Source organism: Siniperca chuatsi, linkage group LG13, assembly GCF_020085105.1.
Source record: "Siniperca chuatsi isolate FFG_IHB_CAS linkage group LG13, ASM2008510v1, whole genome shotgun sequence".
Classification (NCBI taxonomy): Eukaryota; Metazoa; Chordata; class Actinopteri; order Centrarchiformes; family Sinipercidae; genus Siniperca; species Siniperca chuatsi.
Genome location: NC_058054.1, coordinates 27,569,416 through 27,589,316, shown reverse-complemented (window position 1 = coordinate 27,589,316; position 19,901 = coordinate 27,569,416). Strand labels below are relative to the sequence as shown.

The window sequence follows — 19,901 nt, the reverse complement described above, 5'->3', positions numbered from 1 at the left end:
AGAGAGGAGAACCTTCCAGAAGAACAACCATCTCTGCAGCACTCTGCCAGTCAGGCCTGTATGGTGGAGGGGCCAGATGGAAGCCACTCCTCAGTAAAAGGCACATGACAGCCTGTCTGGAGTTTGCCAAAAAGCACCTGAAGGACTCTCAGATCATGAGAAACAAAATGCTCTGGTCTGATGAAACAAAGATTGAACTCTTTAGCCTGAATTGCAAGCATCATGTCTGGAGAAGACCAGGCACCGCTCATCACCTGGCCAATACCATCCCTACAGTGAAGCATGGTGGTGGCAGCATCATGCGGTGGGGATGTTTTTCAATGGCAGGAACTGGGAGACTGGTCAGGATTGAGGGAAAGATGAATGCAGCAATGTACAGAGACATCCTTGATGAAAACCTGCTCCCGAGCGCTCTGGACCTCAGACTGGGGCGAAGGTTCATCTTCCAACAGGACAACGACCCTAAGCTCACAGCCAAGAAAACAAAGGAGTGGCTACGGGACTCTGTGAATGTCCCTGAGTGTCCCAGCCAGAGCCCAGACTTGAACCTGACTGGACATCTCTGGAGAGATCTGAAAATGGCTGTGCACTGACGCTGCCCATCCAACCTGATGGAGCTTCAGAGGTCCTGCAAAGAAGAATGGGAGAAACTGCCAAAAGAATAGGTGTGCCAAGCCAAAAAGACTTGAGGCTGTAATTGGTGCTAAAGGTGCTTCAAGTATTGAGCAAAGGCTGTGAATATTTTTCAAACAAGCTTATTTCACGTTGGCATTATCATTGGGTATTGTTTGTAGAATTTTGAGGAAAATAATGAATTTAATTCATTTTGGAATAAGGCTGTAACATCACAAAATGTGGAAAAAGTGAAGCGCTGTGAATACTTTCCGGATGCACTGCAACAGGAGTTAATTAATTTCATTTTCCTGTTTATTTGACCAGGTAAAAGTCTTGTTGAAATTAAATAAATTAAAGAGGGTAGCATTAAAACATTGTAAATACATAACATGGCTCAACAATAGGTATTGCCCAGGGCAAGTAAAATTCCACAACATGTCATGTAGAAAGTGATATTTTAATCTGCTCTGTCTGCAGTCTTTCATGTTTCACAGAAGCACAGCAAGCTAGCTCTGCTAATAGTGAATTGTTACAAACAAGCTAAAATGTAGTCTATGTAGTCTGTTTATCTTAGTTTGCCACAAATCTTAAAATTGGCAAATTCTTGTAAACTTACTGCTTGCTGAGACAAACCAGCCCCTCTTCCATCTACCAGCGGTAACTTACCTGCAGTGAATCGCAGCAGAGGGAGGAGGACAGAGGACAGGAGGAAGGACTGATACTGACTGATGTTTAGAAAGAATGAAGAAGACAGACATCACTCAGTATTTTGATGTCAGGAATATGATTTATTTTACTGACATTTTAGATTTGTTTCCAGTGAGGGATTATTAAGTTTATATAGTGACTTTGCTGTTGTAAACTTTACTGTTGCTGCTCTAGAAACAACATTTAGTTATATTTAAAATATTCAATTAAAATCCTGTTCTGAATTTATTATTTTTTCCACTGATCATACTTGAGATGTTTCTACAACTTGATTGGAGTCGACCTGTGGTAAATTCAGTTGATTGGACATGATTTGGAAAGGCACACACCTGTCTATATAAGATCCCACAGTTAACAGTGCATGTCAGAGCACAAACCAAGCCATGAAGTCCAAGGAATTGTCTGTAGACCTCTGAGACAGGATTGTATCGAGGCACAGATCTGGGGAAGGGTACAGAAACATTTCTGCAGCATTGAAGGTCCCAGTGAGCACAGTGTCCTCCATCATCTGTAAATGGAAGATGTTTGGAACCACCAGGACTCTTCCTAGAGCTGGCCGCCCGGCCTAATATATTTTTAAAAAAGCAATTATTTAGTAATGAAAAAGAACCGATAAGAGTATCGATAAAGAATCGAACTTATAAGAGCATCGATAAGAATAGTAGTATCGATAAAATCCTAACGATACCCATCCCTATTCACGAGAAAATGGCAGCGGGTAAAGACAACGTTTATTTAGATAATTTATCACTCACAGTTAAGGAGTCCATCTCTAGGGAGAAGGAGGGGGGAGTGTCGTACCATTTTTGATATGCAAGAATGTTTGTTGCTTTGCATCTATGACAAACTGTATCCTTATTCTGATTCATTTGCTTTATTTATAAAGATTAAACATGACAATTAACTTTAACGTTGAACCTTACATAAACAGACTTAAGACAACTGATTAGGTTTATAGATAAATGTTGCTTTCTTCCCAACTTGTGTTAAATGGTTGAATAATGTTAAATTGGTTAGCATGTCTGGTTCAGTTGCTAAAGTTGACGTACTTGCTAGCTTTTTTTTTCTTGCAAAGGTTTAAGATTTGTGATTCAACTCTGGCTAGGAGCAATGGTTTCAATTGTGTGTTGGGCATTGTTGAGAGAGTTGGATAATAATGAATTGTAAGCCGGCACCAATTTCTGGAAGCAGTATCAATCCATACCGATCACGGGGTCTATTTGAAGCCTTCTTTTTATTTTGTAGCTTTATTTATTTAACTATTCTTAACAACATTGTATATTGAGTATTAAAATTAAAAGATGAGAACGTATCATGAATTGACAACTGTCAATGGCAACATGTGCAACATATTCCACTGTAAACAGTGTTTCCCACAGAATGGCAGTATAACTGTCCACTATTTCAATTCTACTTAATTCTCAGGATTTATTCCTAAAGAAGAAACTTAATTTCAACTTCAGCTTCTAAACAAGGTTTTCAATGTGTGATTTGAATGACAAGTTGTTATCAATAATAATACCTAAATATGTTGTAGGAAATCTGTGTTTGGGAAACAGCAGTAGTTTCAAGAATTTTCCAGCATAATATGTATTAAAGTTTAGCTCAGTTACAGCGTTAATCAGAATTATTAAATGGTAAATAGACTGTACTCTTATAGCGCCTTTCTAGTCATCCAACTACTCAAAGCGCTTCACACTACATTTCACATTCACCCCATTCACACACAAGGAATGGCTGACTGAATGTAAGTTATAGAAAACCAAGGCCACAACCTTTTTAATTTTTAAAAAATGTATTACACTGCCAACAAAGAAAGACAACAGTGATTCAATACAACGCTAACCATACATACAATGATGCTAGAGTGAAGAAATGTGAATGCAGGGGTGCAACAGATCAATAAGCCAAATGAGAGTAGTGACCGTCACTGGAAGCAGCTGGCGTAAAAGCAGTGGTAAATTTAGAATCAAGTTGTGATAGAGAGGTTAGTTGCGTGTCCGTGCTGGCCACTGTGGAGACGCTCCTGGGGCAATTGAAAGCTTGGTAAGGTTTGATGGTGACTCTTTGCCATTAGAAAATACGCTTTTGTACGCATTTAACACACACAAACATCAAAGGCATACTACAGGAATTTAAGGGTTTGTACTTCTGATGGGGCAAGATAACAGCATCATCAGCATAAAATGGTACAATACATTTGATAAGTTGTCACAAAGATTATTTACATTTATGGAAAATGGTAATGGCCCTAGTATAGAACCCTGGGAAATGCACCTTTAATACAGGGACACAGGAAGATACCCCAGCAAACTGTACACAATGAGTTCTAACTGACAAGTAATTTGTAAACCATTTTACAGCTTGCCTAGATAAGCCAATACTTTGGAGTCTATTAACCAAGGTGACATGGTCAACTGTGTCAAAAGAGCTGCACAGTATTTTTTGCAGTTCATTGTCTTAATGTCATTCATTCATTCATCATTTCCCTACAGCAGTCTGAGAGCAAGAACAGAGAGGAGCAGCTCAGACAGCAGATGGCTGAAAAAGAGGAAAAGACAAAGAAGGTCTTCATGGGAGCCAAGAGCAAAATCAACCAATTAAACAGTAAGTTCCACAAGCACTTATGCATACAAACTAAATTGAAGACTTGCTGACAAAGTACAAGTAAACAAGAAAGAACCTACTCAGTTTCATTAGTTTAGAGTAACTTGAATTTGTTACCTGCACCTCGACTTGTAGGTGCCAAGGAGCAGCTCAGTCAGGAGATAGAAGAACTGAAACAGAGTAAGGAAGAACTGGAGGTGAGAATGAACGCCCTCAAGTCTCAGTATGAAGGACGAGTTCTTCGGTTGGAGAGAGAGCTGAGAGAACTGAGAGAGACACAAGCACACTCTGACCCAAGAGAGGAACCACAGGACCAGAGTGGAGCTAAGGTACATGCATCATGCTGGCTGTCGACATGTCCAAAATCAGAGATTTTGAGAATAAAGTCGAAGTGTTATGAGAAAAAAAAGTTGTAACATTACAAGATTTTAATAGTCATAGTAAACAGGTGAGAGCAGTCTGTTGGCTTTTATGTGTCAAATGAGTGAAGTTGATGGCCTGAAGTTACACGTTTCACTAATAAGCATGTTATTATCAGAGATTTGAGGATATTGAAATGAAAATAAAACCAGCTACATGATGTATGAGTCAATAATCATACATGTATTGAAGCAGCAGCTGGAGCACAACAGGGACTTGGTTACCTCCAGACAACTGAGCCACGGCATCGGAAATGATTAAAGCTCTGTGCTTTATGAAAATGATATGAAAGACCAATGGAGACCAACCGACTCCTACCTGTCGTTTAGTATGCTGTGCATAATGTTGTTACTCTTTTGTACTGCTGGTGTGGTAGTATCCCATTTAAACCAACACAGTGACACGACCCTCTGACAGACACCTGTCGCTTTGTCTGGGACCGTCTCTAGACGAGACAAAGTTTAGTGGAGCTGCTACGTGCTGCACATTATCAGGAGTGGAAAAGTTTACAAGATGTAGCTACATTTTCCCTAAGCTTTTCAATTGGAAGCTTTCTGTACTGTGGGGGACTGTCTTACAGGCGCCTGGCTCAGTTTTGAACTGAGTGTTTTGTCCCAAGAGCCATATGAGTGGGGACACAGAGCTGATGCGACATACAGTAGAGCAGAGCTGTATACCGGTCATAGGAAAGTGAAATTGCAATCCAAACACAAGTCCTTAGCAAGCAAAAATAGTAGGTCTATCTGTGGGTTACAGTATGGACTGTGAGAAACATGTACATATAATCCAGTTAATCTAATCTAAGCATAATATACAACTTTTTTCTCTCAATGTTACAACTTTTTTTCTAAATATTACGACTTGTTTTCCAAATATGACTACTTTTTGCTTGTAATATTATGACTTCATTCTCTAATTTAAGTCATAATATTAGCCCTCTGTGATATAATGTCCACTCCCTCTGAGTTATTTCTGTCATTTAATTGCAATATTACAAACCTGTGTTTGTACTTAGGTGGGTGATCAGGCCAGATCTGCAGACCAGAGACAGATATCTTTGAAGAGTCCTGCCCAAGATAGGGGAAGGTAACTAATGAAGACAAAAAACACACATTCACAAACACCAGAAGCTATTCTGAATGGTTGTAAATAGACTATTTAATTTACACTTTTCATAGACATTTTTATTTTTCAGTCAGTGGATGTAATCAGGCAGTTCTAGCTTCACAAACATTGTTAATAAGTATTCAGATTAGAATGGATCTAGTATGAGTTATAAAAGCTTAAACTACATTGTTTACAGTAGTATAGAACAGGGTTTCCCCCAGAAAAGTTATTAGGCCCGGGGGCCGGGCTGCCAGCAAGTGTCTTTTTTGACACTTGCCCCCACGTTTGACACTTGTCTTTTTCTTTCTTGACTGATGGCAGCATTAAGGTAGGGCCCTATAGTTTCTGTGAAAACAGAATCACGGACGGAATCACGTAATTGAGAATTTAAAAAAGTTATAACACAGATTCCATAGGGCCCTACATTAGTCAGTACTAAAAGCTGACTGGAGATTTGAAAATTTGACTATGTAATGTGTTATAAATAGGTCATTTATTCAACGCACATTTAAAAAAATCAACAATTATAGCAGAGTCTTACAAATAATCTGACAATGTACAGTCTTGAAATGTTTTCAACAACAACAAAATTAATTAAATTAAAATAAATAATATCAAAGATGTTGCACTCTACAAAAAACTAATATTACTAGGTAACTTGTGATAGTTGGAACGTCAAGTGTTGAACGTCACTCTACGCACAATGAGGGTAAAGAACACTCAACCTGCTGTTTTCCTATAGTGCATTCACATTTTAACCAACACATGTCGCTGGTGAGCTTTCCAACAATTATATCTGTTTCCCACTGTATCTGTAGTTTAAAAAAACATCTTGAAAGTACATAAAAATAATAAAAATCCCCAAAAAACTGTAATAACTTTTCACGATTTTTCCTTCAGCTCCAGCCTGTCTGACCCTCCCACTGCCAACATTCGCCCCACCCCAAGTACTCCATCTCCTAGCAACAAGCCAAGCCCCTCCCCTGGTAGCAAGGCCACACCCCGTGCCAGCATCCGGCCTATGGTTACCCCGGCAACTGTCCCCATCCCAACACCCACCGCCACTGTCATGCCGACCACTCAGACTGACAGCCAAGAGGGTGAGAGCAAGAGATGAAAAGAGAGATTATTTTTAAGCCTTACTGTAAAGAAATTGAATATACTTGTATGTTCACTTGGTAATGGTTAGATAGTACTTTAGCTGATGGTTAAATCACAAATATGTGATGTGTCAGTGTAATATAATGTTTCTCTCTGCAGTGCTGATGAGTACAGGAGCCTCTGTGCACTCTACCAGCTCCAGTCTGGTGAACACACCCCCATCAATAACTCAGCCAACCAGCACCCAGGCCACAGCCTTTGTCCAGCCCACCCAGCAGCAGGCAGCCAATCAAGATGCAGGCCCCAGTATGGATGCAGAGCGACCATCTACTTCCTCCTCTGTGATTGGAACAGGTAAGCAGCACCTTGTCCCAAACCCATCAGCAACCCTGCAACTTTATCTTAAAACACATACAACACAACACACAGCCGGAAAGAAATAAAAGACACTATCGTAAAAAATTTAAATGGGTAAAAAATAAATTGATCTCCCACACTCTGAATACCCTCTCTGAGTGAACACTGAAGGCTCTGGTAGCAAAGGTGCTCAGCCCAAACAAATGCAGTCTTTTTTTTCACTTCCTTATAACTCCATCCACTGTTGATGCCTGACTGGATACCAGCTAACCAGTAATTGTGTTGACCGATATCCTGGTGTTCTCCTGTGTGTGTGTGTGTGTGTGTGTGTGTGTGTGTGTGTGTGTGTGTGTGTGTGTGATTTTAAAGCAGGTTCAAAGCGAGGCAGAGAGGACGAAGAAGAGGAGAGCAGACCAGAGAGTTCACACACCCCTCCGACCACTAAAAAACTACGACTAAAACCAACAATGCCACTGCAGGTAAACACAAACACATGAAAACCCAGAAACTGAACTCAACCAAATGCTCTCTCAAAATGTTCTTCAATCATGGCCTTTTAATTCTCTATACGTTCTTTCAGTGTGATACTGGGATCACACTTAATGGTTGAAATGTATTGCACACTGATGATAGACATAGTGTTACTTATGTTTTTACATTGTACTAGATTTATCCTATTTTTTCATTGCTGTCACAAATAGGAACTTGGGTTGGGTAATAGGACAAATACATTTGGAGTCGCCGATGGGTTAAAGCATTTTTTTGATCTCATTAAAGTCCTCGGGTGATTTAAATTTAAGGAATCAACTGTGAGGCAAATAATTACCCCACATTTACAAGCAGATGTGACATGTCAGCTGTGCTTAAGCACTACTTAAGCGTCCATGTATTAAATCTACTTGGACCTCCACTATGGTGTCCCTGTCCGGCAGCTGTCCTGTCAACAGCACAGCTCTGACAGCGGCCCAACAAACTCAGGCTGAGTGATATTAGAAATTCAATGAACAAAGATAGTTTTCAAGTAGGCTCCATGAGAAGTATACTAGAAGAATGTAACTACACTCCATGGTTACAGAGACACCTCATGGAGACCGCAAGAACTGTGATTAATCAGTTTGGGCTGTTTGGTTTTCTGATGCCACTGGAGGTTGTTGATGGTGAAGTCAAGGCGAGAGTATTTGTATAGCATCTTTCAAATACACAGCAGTTTAGTCTTTATGTTTGGATGGTTCGTAATGGAGCGGCAGATCAGACATTTATTTTAGCCTCAAACCATTCAGTGCCAACAAGTAATTTAGTGTCAATTCTTTGACACACAGGAAGCCAGTGTAAAGATCTGAGAAATGGAATGATGTGATCCACTCTCCTGGTCTTAGTGAGGACTCTGGCAGCAGCATTCTGAATCAGCTGCAGCTGACTTTTTAGAGAGACCTTTAAAGACAGCGTTACAGTAGTCGAGCCAACTGAAGATAAACGCATGGACACATGTTTTTCTGAGTCCATGACTACACCAAGATTTCTGGCTTGTTTGTGATCTTTGATGTTAGAGATTGAAGCTGAGCACTGACTCTTAATCGTTCTTCTTTGGCTCCAAAAACAATCATTTCTGTTTGATCTTTGTTTAACTGGAAACATTTTTGGCACATCCTATGATTGATTTGTTCAATGAACACATTAAGGAACTTGAATAAAGTCTCAGTGATTTGCTCCCGTTCACTAATACACATCTAGCTAAGTCATCTCCACTGCAAAGCTCTTCTCACCACGATCACATCTCTATCACAGTGAATGAATGAACATCAACGCTACGATTGCACAGCTGTAGTCTCTTATTCAGTAATGAGACACGGTGAAATAGAAGTTACCTGGATGAAAATCCGGTTATAAAAGTAGCCGTAGCCTAGTAGCCAACTGTCGCTTGTATCACAAAGTGAAAAAAAGATTGTGGGAAATGTAATGAAAGCACAATACAGCTCAATCACATATGGCATGATTAACCCTTTGCGTCAAGCATAAATCCGACATTTAGCCTCAAAAAGCTCAAGTCAACAGTTCCCGGAATGGCAATAGTATACCACAAATATTGTTACACATAGAATATCCAGGTATATGTTTCCTCAGAAAGAAAGCCAAGATTCAAAAGCCTGGCACTGAAGGAGCTGCTTTGCCAAGCCTGTTTTGTTTTGTCTTTTTAAGCTTCACTTTGTTTTTTGGCAATCATCACAGTTTTTTGTTTTGTGTGTGTCTTTCAATTCATTCATTATTAACTTATTAACTGTGTAATTACAGCTGTGTAATTTGGTGTGTTTCAGATGGAAGATGATGAGGAGATTGAAGGAGAGCTGAGGGATGAGGGAGAACGACAGGATTCACCAGATGACAGTCGGGTCAGTTACCAATGAAAGCAACTTGAGATGATCAAAATATTTGCTTTGTCATTTGATACCTAGTTTTGCATATCATTGCTGAAAGAGGACTTACTGTTAATTAAATTATTTTGGACAGTATGGACCCTTGAAAGTCAGATTTTTGGATTAATGCTGCTGCTGATTTACAATTTACTAATTGTAAATCATCTCCACTACCAGGGAAATGGTAATTGGATTGTAATGATGATGGTTCTTAAGACCACCTGCAGTGGTTTAAAATACAAGGTTGATATATTTATCATTTTACAACACGGGTAAAACGAGATTTAGTTGCAGTTCCCTTTTTTGTGACTCACAGAAACAAAAAAAAGTTATATACAAAAATTATATACGGTAGATGGGTGAATAAATAATAAATCAAACAATTTTAATTAATTAATTTTACATGGAGGAATGCTGGGGATGAATTTAGCAGTCTCACAGCCTGAGGGAAGAAGCTGGTCTGTAGTCTGGTGGTACAACAGCAGATACTTCTGTATCTCTTTCCAGACGTCAACAGGGTGAACAGGCTGTGGCTGGGGGGGTACTGTATTTTAGTATCCTTTGGGTCTGCTCAGACACCTCATTGATATCACTGATGCTCGGTAGGTTGGTACCAATGATCTTCTGAGTGGTTTTAATCACCCGCTGCAGAGCCCTCCTGTCCTGGGCCGTGGACATCCCATGTCAGTTTCTGATGTATCCAGTCAGGATGCTTTCTATTGCTCCTCTGTAAAAGTTAATAAGAATTTGGCACGAGAATTTTGCCTTCTTAAGTTTCCTTAAGAAATACAGTCGTTTCTGTGCTTTCTTGGCCAGGGTGGAGATGTGAGATGTGAGAGGTTGTCAGGTTCTCTGTGATGCTGATTCCCAGGAACCTATTGTGAGGTCCAATATCAGGTGTGTGGTACTCAAGCCCAGAGTACTGAGTTTTCTAATCAGTTTCATGGGGGAGATTGTGTTGAATGCAGAGCTGAAATCAACAAACAGCATTCTGAATGTAGGTGGTGTTCTCAAGTTGTGTGAAGACTGAGTGGAGGGCCGTGGCGATGGCATCCTCTGTGGATTTGTTGGTTCTGAATGCAAACTGGTGAGGGTCCAGGCTGGGATGTTGTTCTTTATGTGCTGGAGAACCAGTTTCTCAAAGCACTTCATCAGAATGGGGGTGAGAGCCACAGGGCGGTAACCATTTAGACTAGACACTGTAGTGACGATAGTGGCTCTCTTGAAGCAGGTGGGAACAATCTCCTGTGACAGTGATGTGTTAAAAATGGCAGTAATGACATCAACTAGCTGATTGGCACATGTTCTTAGCACACGGCCTGGGATGTTATCAGGCCCAGCAGCTTCACTCATATTCACTCTCAGAAGGATTCTTCTCACATCCGCTGTGGATACTGACAGTGGCCGGTCCTCTGGATGCGGAGTAGACTTTACAGTTGACTCTTTGTTGGGGAGATCAAAACGAACATAAAACGCCTGCCATATATCTTTGGTGTTGTTGATGTTGAGGTCTCTCTCCATTCTCTCCTGATGTCTCCGCTTTGCCTCCTTGATGCCAGCTTTCAGTCTCGCTCTAGCAGTGTTGTATGCTTCCTTGTCTTCTGACCAAAAGGCAGCTTTTTTGGCTCTGAGTAGAGCCCTCACCTCTCCATTCATCCAGGCTTTCTGGTTGGGGAATGATTTTATTGTCTTTGTAATCACCACATCAACACATTTGCTGATGTATGATGGCACTGATGATCTATATTCCTCAAAGGTGATGTAGTTCTCCTGGGTGGCGGCATCTCTGAACATGAGCCAGTCTGTGCACTCAAAACAGTCCTGTCGAGCTGCTATAGCTTCATTGTTTTGTTCTGATGGTTTGACCCTTTTTATCAGTTGGGTGTAAGTTGGCAGGAGAAGCAGGGAAATAGGGTCTGATTGACCAAAGTGGGGGCGAGGAAGGGCTTTGTAGCTGCCAGAAATGTTCGTGTACACACAGTCCAGTGTATTTGTTCCACTGGGGGTGTGACATGTTGGTGGAATTTAGGTAAAACAGATCTGAGGTCTGTTTGATTAAAATCACTAGCTACAATAAGAAGACCATCTGGTTGTTTTGTCATGTGACTGCTGATGACCTCATACAGTTCCTGTAGTGCGTTTTTTGAATTTGCATCTGGAGGAACAATGTCCATCCACTTGAACAGAGTCCACCTCCTCTCGTCTTACCGGAGTCTTGTGTTCTGTTCTAAATCTGTGTTCCGTCGAGTGCAATAGCTTGATCCGGGATGTCATGATGCAGCCAGTTCACCTAACTCAGCAACGGGAAATCAGAGACTGTTGTGCCCTCATCTTTACTGAGTCTTAATTTATCCATTTTATTTTCCTGCAATCGGACATTAGCCAGAGGTAGGCTGGGTAGTGGAATAGCTTTAGGTCTGACCTGGTTTACCTTAGCTCTTATGCCGCCTCTCTTCCTGGTTTGACCTGCTCGGGGATGGTACTTCCCAAAAGTACAGGAAATTTCAGGGTGGGGCTTGCTGTGCTGAAATTTTCTGATTGGTTGAGCTCTGACCGACAGAGCAGCAAGTGGTTTGACCGTGTGGATCGATACTTTGCTGGGTCACAGACCAATGTTCTTTGCCACAGTGGCTCAGCTACTGGGCTGTTGGAAGCCGTGGTGGAAGACACGGAAGCAGATGACCAGTTGGTTGAAGGTGAATCACAGTTTACTCCTGCGACAAACAGCAGCCCTCGTCCCATGCCTCCTGCTGAAGCACACAAATGCTGTATTTTACACATTTGTATTTCTGCAGATAAATAAATAGTTGTGGAACCAAATGTGTGTATAGTGGCTATTCTTGTATCTGAATACAAGTATCAAAGGTATTGCCATAAAATGGTTTCACTCATTCCTGACAGATAGGAGTTTCTCGGTTCACCTAGACGAATATTCGTCGACTGTGGCCCCTCTCACCTGTGGGGTCCCTCAAGGCTCCGTTTTGGGCCCCATCCTCTTTTCATTGTATATGCTGCCATTGGGATTCATTTTTAAGAAAGGGAACAGCCGAAAGGAAAAGAAAAAGAAAGAAGATATTCCTTTTCATTGTTTTGCTGAAGATTCAATGCAGCCTTTGTTGGACTGCTTAAACGACATCAAAACTTGGATCGATTTAAACTATCTCACTCTTAATGGAAAATAAGACTGAGATCGTTATGTTTGGACGACCTAACCTACTTAATGACCCTGATGGTACTCTTGGCCCTCTAGCATCTTTATAGTCGATCTTTTGCCAAGAAGAAAGAGTTATTTTTGACAGCTCATTTAAACTCAATAGGCAGATTAGTTCAGTTATCAAAACCAGCTTCTTTCAGTTAAGCCATGGTAAAGTGCTATCTCTCTCCAACGACTTCAAGAGGGGTATCCATGCTTTTATTACTTCTGTTGGATTACTGAAATTCTTTGTACGTGGGTTTAGGACAGTCATCTCTTCGTCGTCTGCAGTTAGTACAAAATGCAGCTGCTCGTCTTTTAGCTGGTAAGAGAGAGCACAGTCACATGTTTTGGCCTCCCTCCACTGCTTCAGGATTGGTTTTAAGATTTTATTGCTTGCTTTTAAGGTTTTAAATGGGCTGGCGCCACCTTATGTGGCAGAACTGTTACATTATCATGCTCCAGTTAGAGCACTGAGGTCGACCAACTAGATGCTCTTGGATGTTCTGAGATCCAGGCACAAAAATAGAGGCGATCGAGCCTTAAATGTGCTATATAAATACATTTGACATTGATGTACTACTATATATGTAAAAGACACATAATGCTTATGCTTGTTACCACATATAATATTTACACTCTGAGGAAGTAGTGGCTGTCATTTTCACTATTATACACCAGTAAGATCAGTATTTAAAACAGGTGAGGAGAGTGCACAGGTTAAAATAAGCAAAGGTCTTTTTGCTGAATTGCAGGTGATGTGTTTAATAAGTTAAAATAATAGTTATGCAGTTGTGTGATGGGTGTAACCTAAGGGGTGTAATTTGCCTAATCTTCCCCGGTCTTTAGACCGCAATGGAAACACAGACAACATGGGCTGAAGGAACCTTTTAGTTCCTTGAAAAGTAGTTCCTGGGAATAAAAGTTCCGGGTACTTTAAGTGGGGACTTTCGCTATAGAAAAAATACAGATCAAAACAAAAATGTAGCAAAGTTTGAGGGAGCAACTGGCCACCGCATCTGCACGCGCTGCCAGAATACTTAACAATGGATTTGTGTTTGGGGTGTAGGAGCTTCCAGAGGAGGGTTTCTCTGTCTTAGCTGAAGACGACGAGAACATCGAGGAAGAAGGCGTGTCCCAGTCTGTCCCCTCTGATCAGATGTCCTCTCAGGGCTCCACTGTTATTCGGGATGTCATCGTAATCGACACGGACAGCGAGAGCCGTGAGAGCAAAGAGGGGGAGGAGAAGCGTGAGGACAAAGGTGAAGAGGAAGATGAGGAGGAGGAAGAGGAGGAGGAGGAGGAAGAAGAAGAAGAAGAAGAAGAAGAAGAGGAGGTGCTGTTCTGTTTATTAACTTGTCAAAACTAATAGCGTTTGTCTATTGTCTGGAATAAATAACCTAGCTCTTTCTATCTGCCTCAGTATAAGGAGGAAGAGGAAGATGATGAAGATGAGGATGATGCTGGTGACAGCGGGATGAGGGAAGTAGAGGAGAGAAATGAGAACAGGGAGGCAGAAGAGGAGGGAGGTGAGGGGGAGTCATCAGAAGCCCCCAACGCTGAGGAGAATGTGTGTGGAGCCTCTACAGACTCCCAGGGTCCCTCTGAGCCATCACACAGCAGTGAGCACCTTCTGTAGTCTGTGATTGGTTTGATTGTTCCTCATTTTGAAATCACCTAATGCGAGTCACTCATCTCTTCCAGGTGAAGGCAGCAGTAGTGCCACATCAGAGTCCGACCCCCCCAGAGACCCCATACACCTCCCCCCAACCTCCTCCTCCTCTGCACCCTCCCCCTCCTCTTCTTCTCTCACACCCCGCCTGCCCCACCCACGTAGGCCCCCACACCCTCTCCCACCACGGCTCTACATCCAACCTCCGGCTCCAGAGCTGGGACCCCCACACACACAGGTACATGCTCTCACACACTGCTTGATCAAATTAAATGCAATTTTTCATTATTAAGTTGGCTATAGCTTCACATCCAAATAGTAGACTATTAGCCCAGTCATCAGGAAAAGTAGTCAAGTTGTTTGAAGGACAGTGCGTTTAACTTTTAACATTTTAGCCCTTTAGATGGTGTTTTTAACATGTTCAAGTCTAGATCACTGCCTTGAAAATGTCCTGGAAAATGATTTCTTGAATAAACTGGAGAATACTCTGACAGTGGTGACATCTGTTTGTTAGAGACAGCCCTCTCAGCTGCGCAGACCATCAGTAGGACGCGGACCTCAACTAACCCCTGGAATAGGCAGCATGGTAAGAAATGGTGTGTGTGTGTGGATGCGAGTGTTTTGAGGAGTTGGATTACATTTGCTTTATATTACATTAGATTTATTTAGCTTGACGCTTTTATCCAAAGCGACTTTGTGCATTTCAACCACGTGGATACAACCCAAAAATTGCAAGAATCATGCAAGTACATCAACTTCATCAAGTGCTACATTTAGATTTGTTTTTGGGGTTTTTTAATGGGCCATGGTGCAGTCTGAACAGATGAGTTTTCAGTCTGCGATGGAAGAGTTTCTGCTGTCCTGATGTCGACGGGGAGCTTGTTCCACCATTGTGGAGCCAGGACAACAAACAGTCATGATTTTGTTGAGCGGTGGCTGGGTCCCCCTCGTAGTGAGGCCATTCGCAGCATGGCTGGCAGTGTCTTGAATCGGATTCGAACAGCCACCGGTAGCCAGTGCAGGGTACGGAGGAGCAGTGTAGTGTGGGTAGGTTGAAGACCAGCCGAGCTGCTCCATTCTGAATGAGCTGCAGAGGTTGGATGGCACACGCAGGCACACCAGCCAGGAGCAAGTTGCAGTAGTCTAGGCCAGTGTCCAAAATTAACTTTTTGACTCACTGGCCAATGCGACTGGCATATTCGCAATAAGCATATTTTTTTTACCGGCCAAAATAATGTATATGTGTCACATTTTTTCGTTTGTTTCAGTACATTTCATTGAGATAATAAGGTATTGTGTTGAATGCAAACAAATGTCATCTGGCTTTTTTTTACGAAGTAGTTAACAAAGTCACTCCGTAGAAGGGAGGAGGGAGACGGAGGAGTGGGGGATCAAGGAGGGGAGAGAAGATAGAAAGAAGTTTTAGGGGGTTGGAGAAGGAAGATTGAATTTTGGATTGAAAGAGCTTTTGGCTGCAGATAAGGAGGCGCAGAAAGGGGAGAGAAGAGATTGATAATCAAGGAGTTCCTCAGAACTCTTTGGATTTCCACCATTTTCTTTGAGCTGCCCCTGTGGTGGTTCCACAAGAACAGCACACAATTAGACTAAATGATTTGTTAACCAACCCAGCAGATAAAGCACAGTCAAGCAGAGAAAATGCCAATTGGAAAAGTGAATATACTCAGCCTAATTCTAGTAGTCTTTGAAGAAAGTTACCCCTAGAAGTCAGAATGCACACTGTTGGATGTTGGAGTTAAACATATCCTATATACAGACGGGGGACAAATGAAAGGAAAAACCTGAATAAAAGAGTGGAGAAACATATCAGATGCAGATGCTTCCGTGCACCAGGGCTCACCGAACGGTTTGGTGTGTATGAACATGATGTGAATAGGATGCTCCGGCCTTTACAGTCACCAGATCTCAACCCAGTTTCACACCTATGGAAGATTTTGGACCAACGTGTAAGACAACGCTCTCCACCACCATCTCCATAACATCAAATTACATAATTTAAACTTTCGTCTTCAAATCCACTTAGTGATGTCTGTGACTGTCTCTGATGCTATATGTCCTTTAGTTATGTCTGGCTATGTTTTTCTTTCTATCTGCTGTACTCGGGTCTCTCTTGATCCCAATGAGATGATCTGATTAAATAAAGGTTGTGTATATAAATGAGGAAATATCTGGTGGAGGAATGGTGTTCATCCCTCCAACAGAGTTCCACAGACTTGGCGAGGAGCACTGAAGCTGTTCTGGAGGCTCGTGGTGGCCTGACTCCATACTAAGACACTTCATGTTGCTTTTTCATTTAATTTGTCACCCATCTGTATATTATTGGTCTAAAAGGGTCATACTATGTGTACGAAGCATCTTTAGTGAGATAGTGTGTTTGTGTGTTGCAGCAACATTTCTTTGATGATGACGACAGAATGGTACCCAGTACTCCCACTCTGGTAGTCCCACACCGCACTGATGGCTTTGCTGAGGCTATACAGTAAGATCTGCGTGCGCAATTTTATAACACACACACAATTGCATTAGATGTTTTGAGGGATCCTTATTTATATTTTGCTTTTTACTGAATTTTAAAAATAGCAATAGATTTTCATCCAGATTGTATTTCTTAGGAAAATGTCTTAGTTAAGAAAAGTTTCAAAAGTCTAGGTGCTGATGTGAAAAACACTCACTTCTGTCAGACACTGTCAGACATCAGGCTGAAGCTCCTGGGGGAAACCCTGTATGCATCCGAAAAGATGTTTCCCACTGCAAGAAAATACTGTTCACCACATTTTACAGTGAAAAATCCTCAGAAAAGTCCTCTGGTGATAGAAAGTGAAGACAAATATTTGGAGAAATCAAGAATGTGCTTCTTTAGTCCCTCAAAGTTGAAAAAAAAAAGGTTAAAGTAGAGAGTGTTTGCACTGTATTTTTAAGTCAGATTTTTGTATTGTTTGTTTTTAATGATATTTTTAACCATATTGTTTAAAATGAACACTGAGCCCAAATGTTCGTGAGCCTAACCAGGGTGGACAGCAGACAGTTTACCGTTATGAAAGAAACTTGAACTCTATAAAAACAACTCTACCAACAGCGTTAGTTATGGAGAGTGTTGGGATAATCTTGCATGTGTCATCAGAACCTCAGTGGGAACTGTGACTCTCACATGTCGCCTCCCATGTCTGTCTTTCATCTCCTCAGTTCTCCTCAAGTAGCAGGTCTGTCCACCAGGTTCAGGTTTGGACCTCCAGAGGACCTGCTGCCTCAGACATCATCCTCGCACTCGGACCTGGGACAGCTGGCCTCTCAAGGAGGTACTACACACACACATACACAGTAACACCTGAATTAATGTCTAACAGTTATGTGTTCATTCTTTTTTTAACACTCAATCCTGTCTGTGTTACTACTGCTGTGTGTGTAGGTCTGGGGATGTATGAGTCTCCTCTGTTCCTGGCCGCTCATGATGAAGATGGGGGAGGAAGGAGTGTCCCCACCACACCTTTACAAGTAGCTGCACCAGGTAAGACACACTCTCACTCTGTACAGTTCAACATGTATCAGTTTTAACTATGAATGCCACACCATGTTCCCCGTCTCTCGGTCTCTGTCAGTGACGGTCTTCACAGAGTCTCTGCCCTCAGACAGTGGTGACAACATGGCATCCCAGTCCGTTCCCATGGTAACCACCTCCACTGGGATGGCTTCTGCTGGAGATGATGGAGATGAAGTCTTCATGGAGCAGGAAGGAGAGGGGTGAGCAACTTATGAACAGTCAGGCCTGAGGTGTCTTTCATTAAATCCCTGGGACCGACACCAGAAAGCTAAAGCTGCAGACGGCAGCTAAATCTGTGGTTACAGCAAAGATGTGACAGAGGTTTACGTTCGTGATTGGGAGATTGTAGGTTGTGAAAGTAAATGACTAACAAATCTCTTTTTCTAATGGTCAGGTATATTTATAGTAAAAAGATTGTGTACCAATTGACTGTAATCAGAATGCAAGGTTCCAGACAATTACGGTAACTTTTTTAGGATGGAACCTCATCGAACCGTTGTGTTTTCCAGTCCTGGTATCGAATCGTCTTTGGAGAGCCAAACAGACATGGAGTCAACGGGACAGCAGAGTGATGATGCATCACTGCCATCTACCAGCCAAGACCCTGGTAATTTATTCTGTTTACTTACCATCATTTAAACCCTAATAGCTTGATTATGAACCCCAACCAACGTTTTCTTGCATGTAAACATCTTCAGTGTCAATAGTCACAGGGCTGTGTTGCTTTTCATATTCTAACATGTTAGCTTTCACATCAAAAGAAACTTTCAGATGTTTTAGTTTTCATGGACTTGAGATCTAGAATGAAATAGGGCTGCAACTAACTGATTTTGAATTCAACTCTTCTGACAACAGTAATATATTAACAGGTTGCATCAGACCCCTCAGTTCACACGTAGAAGAACAGAAACAGGGGACACACCATTATTATACAACCAACAAAATGAGACTGAAACTTGCTACATAAATGCATTTCAGTCCTATTCAGGCCAAAATTCAGAGGTGTAATCTTCTATAAATTATTACATCCATCGAGGAGATGAACAGGTGGTCAGATAATCCTATATAACCTTTGTCTCTCCAAACTCTTACCAAAGACGTTGGGTTTGTTTGTTGCCAGTCCTGTTTACCTGCCTCTTCTCACCAGCCACTTACATCCTACATCGTTACCTCAAGCCCATCAGCTGTGAAAGGATTTCCCTGAAAATATTTTGTGTAAAGAACTAGGTTTATCGTTCCACAATTCAGCCCACAAATTAATTGTAACTACAGGCAACAACCTACTTTGGTTTCTGCTATGACACTATAATCAGGATTTAGGATAACTACGTAAAATTCTATACATCAAATATTTATTCCATCCATAGGTAAAAACATTGAAACTCCAATTCAATTTTATTTATACAGTGCCAATTCATAACAGAAGTTATCTCATTGCACTTTTCCTATAGAGCGGGTCTAGTACCGTACTCTTTATAATATTAATTACAGAGACCCAACAAATCCCACCATGAGCAAGCATTTGGCGACAGTGGCAAGGAAAAACTTCCTTTAAGCCGTCCTTTAACCTTGGACAGGACCAGACTCAATGGTGGGCGGCCATCCGCCGCTGCCGTGTTAGGTTTTGAGAGAGAGAGAGAGAGAATGCAAAGACCACAGCAATTGGAACAGAGTGATGACTATCTGGACAAGTGGACTTTCATCACAACTGAAGGAATTCTTTTAGGTTCTTATAGCAAATCTTTCCATATGGAGATATCGCAAGAAGTTTGCTCAGACAATCATGCTGAATTCCTCAGCTCAGAATTACCACCTGTCATATTTGTGTTCAGCTGAATCTTTTTGTCCTAGTTGCTATCACAAGATGTAAGTAATTTGCTGTGTTTTTATGTATTGTTTGTCCTGCTCTCTGCTGATGTGATGAGCTTTTGTTCTGTCACTGAAAGTCTAATATCCAGTCTCACTGCTCATCTCTGGCTTCACTCATAGACACCAGCAGTGTTACTCAGCGGCGCACAGTAGCAAGTCAACCTCTGATCAGCAGCCTGTCAGGCAGAGGAACCAGAGGAGGGAGAGTGGAGGCCAGGACATTACTCAGCCGCAGAGGTAAGAACCTAAAACAGTCCTGGAGGACTGGACTTTCAGTGTCTCAGT

General features: G+C 41.7%; 1 protein-coding gene across 13 annotated transcripts in view; it reads left to right on the top strand.

Annotated features, from left to right (window-relative positions):
* Positions 1-19,901, top strand: part of tpra (translocated promoter region a, nuclear basket protein) — a 53,284-nt gene that overhangs the window by 32,738 nt on the left and 645 nt on the right. For 4 of the 13 annotated variants that reach the window (XM_044218449.1, XM_044218452.1, XM_044218450.1 and 1 more), the window contains 17 exons: positions 3,819-3,930; positions 4,066-4,259; positions 5,366-5,436; positions 6,358-6,557; positions 6,718-6,912; positions 7,285-7,394; positions 9,228-9,302; positions 13,589-13,855; positions 13,943-14,141; positions 14,224-14,429; positions 14,706-14,777; positions 16,597-16,688; positions 17,393-17,505; positions 17,604-17,714; positions 17,806-17,947; positions 18,224-18,354; positions 19,737-19,853. In XM_044218449.1, coding sequence (XP_044074384.1) covers positions 3,819-3,930; positions 4,066-4,259; positions 5,366-5,436; positions 6,358-6,557; positions 6,718-6,912; positions 7,285-7,394; positions 9,228-9,302; positions 13,589-13,855; positions 13,943-14,141; positions 14,224-14,429; positions 14,706-14,777; positions 16,597-16,688; positions 17,393-17,505; positions 17,604-17,714; positions 17,806-17,947; positions 18,224-18,354; positions 19,737-19,853 — 2,407 coding nt within the window. The remainder of the gene's footprint in view (positions 1-3,818; positions 3,931-4,065; positions 4,260-5,365; positions 5,437-6,357; positions 6,558-6,717; positions 6,913-7,284; positions 7,395-9,227; positions 9,303-13,588; positions 13,856-13,942; positions 14,142-14,223; positions 14,430-14,705; positions 14,778-16,596; positions 16,689-17,392; positions 17,506-17,603; positions 17,715-17,805; positions 17,948-18,223; positions 18,355-19,736; positions 19,854-19,901) is intronic. The other 9 variants (XM_044218453.1, XM_044218461.1, XM_044218451.1 and 6 more) reach the window with 9 other exon arrangements.